This window comes from Numida meleagris, chromosome 26 (assembly GCF_002078875.1).
Source record: "Numida meleagris isolate 19003 breed g44 Domestic line chromosome 26, NumMel1.0, whole genome shotgun sequence".
NCBI classification, from domain to species: Eukaryota; Metazoa; Chordata; class Aves; order Galliformes; family Numididae; genus Numida; species Numida meleagris.
Window position 1 is genome coordinate 3,262,377 of NC_034434.1, and position 4,842 is coordinate 3,267,218.

The window sequence follows — 4,842 nt, forward strand, 5'->3', positions numbered from 1 at the left end:
CCGCTTTGCATCAGGAGAAAGATCGCAACAGGCACCTCTTCCTGTGCGGGGCGGCACAGCCAGCGTCAAAAGAAGGTCCCGAGCGTGGCACCCACCCGGATGTCATCGGGGTCGACGCTGCGCTCGCTCCACGCGGACGCGATGCTGCTGCTCAGCCCGGAGCGCCGCGCGTCCACCTCGTCCTCGTACACCTCGGCCGCGATCTCCTCCCGCAGCGGCGAACCGGCGTGCAGGAACTGCGGGGTGGGGGGGGGCAGCGCGACGGGAGGCCCCAGACACAGCGGAACCCACCGCCGCCTCCCCATGGCCACCACCCCATGGTCACCACCCCGCTACCCACCTCCCCATAATCATTACCCCATAGCCACCACCTCAGAGCCACCATCCCACTGCCCACCTCCTCATCTCCCACCACCCCATAGCCACCACCCCATTGCTCACCACCCCATAGCCATCATCCCTTACCTACCACCCCATAGCCACCACCACACTGCCCACCTCCCCGTAGCCACCGTCCCATAGCCACCTCCCGTTAATCATCACCCCATAGCCACCACCTCATAACCACCACCTCACCATCCACCTCCCCATATCCCACCGCCCCATAGCCACCACCCCGCTGCCCACCACCCCATACCCACCCCCTAGCCCCCCCCCAGCCCCCATTCCCGCGGGCTGAGGGCTGTGCGTTACCTTTGGGACGAAGAGCAGCCCCAGGGTGACGGTGACGGTGCCGTGGGTGTGGGCGAAGCAGAGCAGCAGCGTCCAGTCGGGGTGCAACGAGGGCACCGCAGCGAACCTGGAGGGGGGAAGGGGGCAGCGCGGGGTCCCACGGCTCCAGCCCTCCTCCCTCCCCCCCCCCCGGTGAAGGGGAACGCTTTGCAGCCGTGTGGGCATCCCGTGCCGTACCTGACCGCGTGGAAAGCGGCGGAGAGGAGCAGCTCGTTGTGCAGCGCGATGCCCATGTAACGCGGCTCGTGGAAGGCGGAGGGCACGGCACGAGCGGCCCAGCACAGCGCGCTGCCCCACAGCAGGAGCAGCAGCTCGGCTGCAGGACAGAGCACGCGGCGTGGGCACCTCCGTGGGTACGGGGAGAGGCGGTGGGGGAGGTTGGAGGGGGCTCTGCCGTCTCTCACCAACCACCATCATGTAGTCCCAGCGGTCGTGGCTGCAGATGGAGAAGTGCAGCCCCTGGGCGGTCTGCGTGCGGGCCACCACGGGGACGTTCCTGGTGACATTCTCCAGCGTGGCCAAGGTCCACGCCGCCAGGAACCAGAGCGGCGGCAGCAGCAGCAGCCCCAGCGCCCGCAGCACGCGCCCGCTGGCCGTGTAGGGCACACGCTGCGCCGCGCGGGCCAGGAATGCCTTCAGCACCCTGCGGGGGGGTGGGGGGGTCAGCGTGGGGCTGCAGCCCACCCGGCGTCCCAGCAGGAGGACCCCCCACCCCGCCCCCCGGTACCTGTACAGCTTCAGGGTGATGGTGCCGTACACGATGGTGAAGCCCAGCACGCGCACCCAGCGCAGCGCGATGCAGCGGAAGGTGCTGGGCTTGAAGTAGAGGATGAAGACCTGGGGGGGGGGGGGGAGGGGACGGTGGTGGCATGGGGCTCCAGGGCTGTGCCGTGCACCAACCCATGTCCAGGGCACAGATCCCATGGCACAGGGGAGAAAGGGGCAGAGCCGTGGCAAGCGGTGACGCTGGGGACAGCCGGGCCCCCCGCCCGCCCTTTGCTCCGTGGCACACAGAGGGGATTTGGGCAGGGGTCCGTGCTTGCGGCCGTGGGGAGGAGGAAGGGAGTTTGGTTTCCTGGGAAGGTTCTGCCCAAAGCTGCCAGGTCTGTGCTGGCAATGACAGCAATGGGGCGCAGCCGGGCTGTGTCCTGCACGGTGCCGGTTCTGCCCCACGGCAGCAGGGTGCAGCCCCAGGGTCCATGGGGCTTTCTGCGGGGAGGTGTGGGGCACGATGGGGGGGAATTTGGCCGCTCACTCACGGGGAAGTAGAGCAGCAGAGACCCGAAGAGGATGATCTCCAGGAGCACAACGCCCGACGCCCGGATCCTCTGCAGGGGGGACAGGGGGACATCAGCGGTGCCCGGGGGCCTGGAGAGGGGGAGGTTGGGGGGGGGGTTGGCACCGAAATTCGGTGAGATCGTGGGGACCCCGCGCTGCGCTCGCCTTGCTCCGGCGGCAGTGGTAGGCGATCAGCATGCAGAGGAACACGGCCAGCATGCAGCACGCCTGGCAGCACAGCACGGCCGCACGCAGCGCCCGGTCCTCCTGCACCTCGCAGGGCGCATCGTCCCGGCAGCTGGCGCAGCCCTCCCGGCACCGGCGGCACGACAAGAGCGCGGCCCCCTCCGCCGGCGCTGCGGACGGAACGGGGCCGTGGGGAGTCCCAAAGCAACCCCCCCGCGAGCCCTGAGGGGCTGGGTTGGGGGACGGGGTGGGGGGGGTCCGGGCACGGCACGCACCTGTCCCGGCGCTGAGCCCGTAGAAGCCCGGCTTGCAGCGACACGCGTATTGTCCCAGCACGAAGCCGCGGTTCTGCTGCGGGATGCACTGCGGGGGGGGTGGGGGGGGCACGGCTGCACCGCGGGGTCGGCCCGCACTGCCCCCATAACCCCACGGGGCAGCGGGGGCTGCGGCAGCTCGGTGACAGCCGACCCCCCCCCCCCCCCCGAGCCGAGCCCGGAACGCAGCGGTTAAAAACATTTGGGAATTAAAAGCCAAAGCCCGGCCCCCAAATCCCCCCCCCCCTAAAACCTAAATGGGCACCTAATGCGGCACGGCGCTAAGCCGGGGGGGCGGACCGGCCCCTAATCCCTGCGGGTTGGGGGGGGGGACGGGGGCACTCCTGGTGGTCGGGCCGCCCCATAGCGGGTTCACCCCGTCGGGTTCACCCCGAGCCCTGACCTGGGGTGGGCGCAGCCGGGGGGGGGGTGGCAGTGCCACCCCATCCATCGTCCCCCGCTGTCCCCACGCGGGTGGAAGCCGGGTCACCCCACGGCGCTGCCGAGGGAGGGAGATTTGCACAATAAACCGCAGAGCGGTGCGGGAACGGCTGAGCGCGGCAGATGGGGGCGGGGGGGGGCGCGGATCAGCCCCGAGGGACGGGCGGAGGGGACGGCAGCGGGGACAGCGCGGCGGGGGGGGACGGATGGACGGACGGACAGTGTGCAGCAGGGCAGTCCCAGCCCCACTGCGCGAGGGGACGGATCCGACGGGGCCCCAGAAGGTGGGGGCGGGTGCTGGGCCCGGTGGGGTGTGGGTACCTGGGTGCTGTTGAGGTCACAGCGGTGCGTGCCCGCGAACCAGCCCGTCCCGCTGTCGCACTGGTCGATGCCCACGTCCCGCAGCTCGATGTCCACCCGCACGGCTCCCCTACACGCAGCAGCGCGGTCAGCACGGGAGGGGGCACACGGGGGCGCGGGGGGGGGGCACAGCGGTATCAGCACCCGGTACCGGGACACTGAGCCGGGGGGGGGGGAACATACGCGGTGCCAGAGCCCATCTGGGGAGGTCCCCCCCCTCGGAGCTGGGGTCGGGCGGTGCATTCCGCCTCGGGAGGGGCTCACACCCACGGCCGCACACGTGTGCACACCACTGCGCACACACTCGTGCACTCCCCTATGCACAAGCGTGCAGGGAAGCATCCCCCAGCACCCCCACACGTGTACGCACAGGGATGCACACGCATGCATGCAACCTCACGTGCAGGCGTGCACACGTGCCAACGCAGATGTGCACACGCAAGCAAGCACACGCACGCATGCACGCGCATATGCACACGCACACGTTCATGCAAACATGCACGCGCACTCTTGCGTGCACACACTTGCACGCACCCACGTCCCCCGACACGCACACACCCGCATGCACCCCCGCGCAGGTGCACACCCGTGCTTCTCAACACGCACACGTTCACCCGTTCGTGCACACACACACGAATGCACACAAATACATCCCCCCCCGTCCCCCCCCGTCCCCCCCGCGCCGCGCACTCACTTGAACTCGGGGCTGAGGTCGGGCTTCAGCCCGTAGAAGGCAGCGGACAGCGCGACCGCCCAGACGGGCACGAATTTCCCGTCGCGGCACTCGAGGAAGGGCTGCGACCACCGCACGTGGCCCGGCCCCGCCACGTACCCGTCGCCCCGCCGCCACTTGGGGGTCTCCATGGAGCGCAGGTCGTTGCTCAGCACCCGTTTGCGGAGCGGGGGGCCGCGCCGTTCCCGCAGCTCCGTCACCCATTCGCCGTCCGAGCTGCGGTTCCCCGGCGCGGACACGTCCCGCAGGTGGATCTCCCCGTCGGCGGCCGTGGCTTGCAGCACCAGGCGGGGGGCGGGGGCCGCCGGGTGGGCGTCCAGGGCCAGCAGGGAGCGGCGCGCCCAGGGGTGCCCCCCCGCCAGGCTGCGCGTCAGCGCCTGGTACCACTCCACGTCCTCGGCCACGCTGGCCTCGCGGAGGTCGTTGCCCTGCAGCAGCATGTTGAGGAAGTTGGCCGCCTGGGTCAGAGCTTCGGGGGCGGCCCGCAGGGCTGCCCGCAGCTCCGGGGGGGGTTCGGGCCCCGGGGGTCGCAGCGCGGCGCTGCGGCTGCAGTTGGTGAGGGCCAAGCGCCGCGCGTCGCCCGTCCGCAGGAAGGAAAGAGCCGCGGAGCCCTCCGGGTCCCCCCGCGGGTCCGCCGTGGGGTCGTCGGGGGGCGGCGGAGCCCCCGCCCGCAGCAGCAGCAGCGGCAGGAGGAGGAGGAGGAGGAGGAGGGCGGCCCGGGAGCCCCAGAGCGGCGGCCCCCCCGGGGGGGGCATGGTGGCACCGTGCCCGCGAGCCGCGCTCCGACCGCCGCCTGTT

General features: G+C 71.2%; 1 protein-coding gene across 1 annotated transcript in view; it reads right to left on the reverse strand.

The window, feature by feature from the left end:
* Window positions 1-4,799, reverse strand: part of GPR179 (G protein-coupled receptor 179) — a 10,017-nt gene extending 5,218 nt beyond the window's left edge. Inside the window, exons 1-9 of the mRNA XM_021377623.1 lie at window positions 4,006-4,799; window positions 3,273-3,381; window positions 2,176-2,559; window positions 1,992-2,060; window positions 1,460-1,569; window positions 1,137-1,375; window positions 910-1,048; window positions 694-799; window positions 96-236 (exon numbers count right to left, since the gene is read on the reverse strand). Coding sequence (XP_021233298.1) covers window positions 96-236; window positions 694-799; window positions 910-1,048; window positions 1,137-1,375; window positions 1,460-1,569; window positions 1,992-2,060; window positions 2,176-2,559; window positions 3,273-3,381; window positions 4,006-4,799 — 2,091 coding nt within the window. The remainder of the gene's footprint in view (window positions 1-95; window positions 237-693; window positions 800-909; window positions 1,049-1,136; window positions 1,376-1,459; window positions 1,570-1,991; window positions 2,061-2,175; window positions 2,560-3,272; window positions 3,382-4,005) is intronic.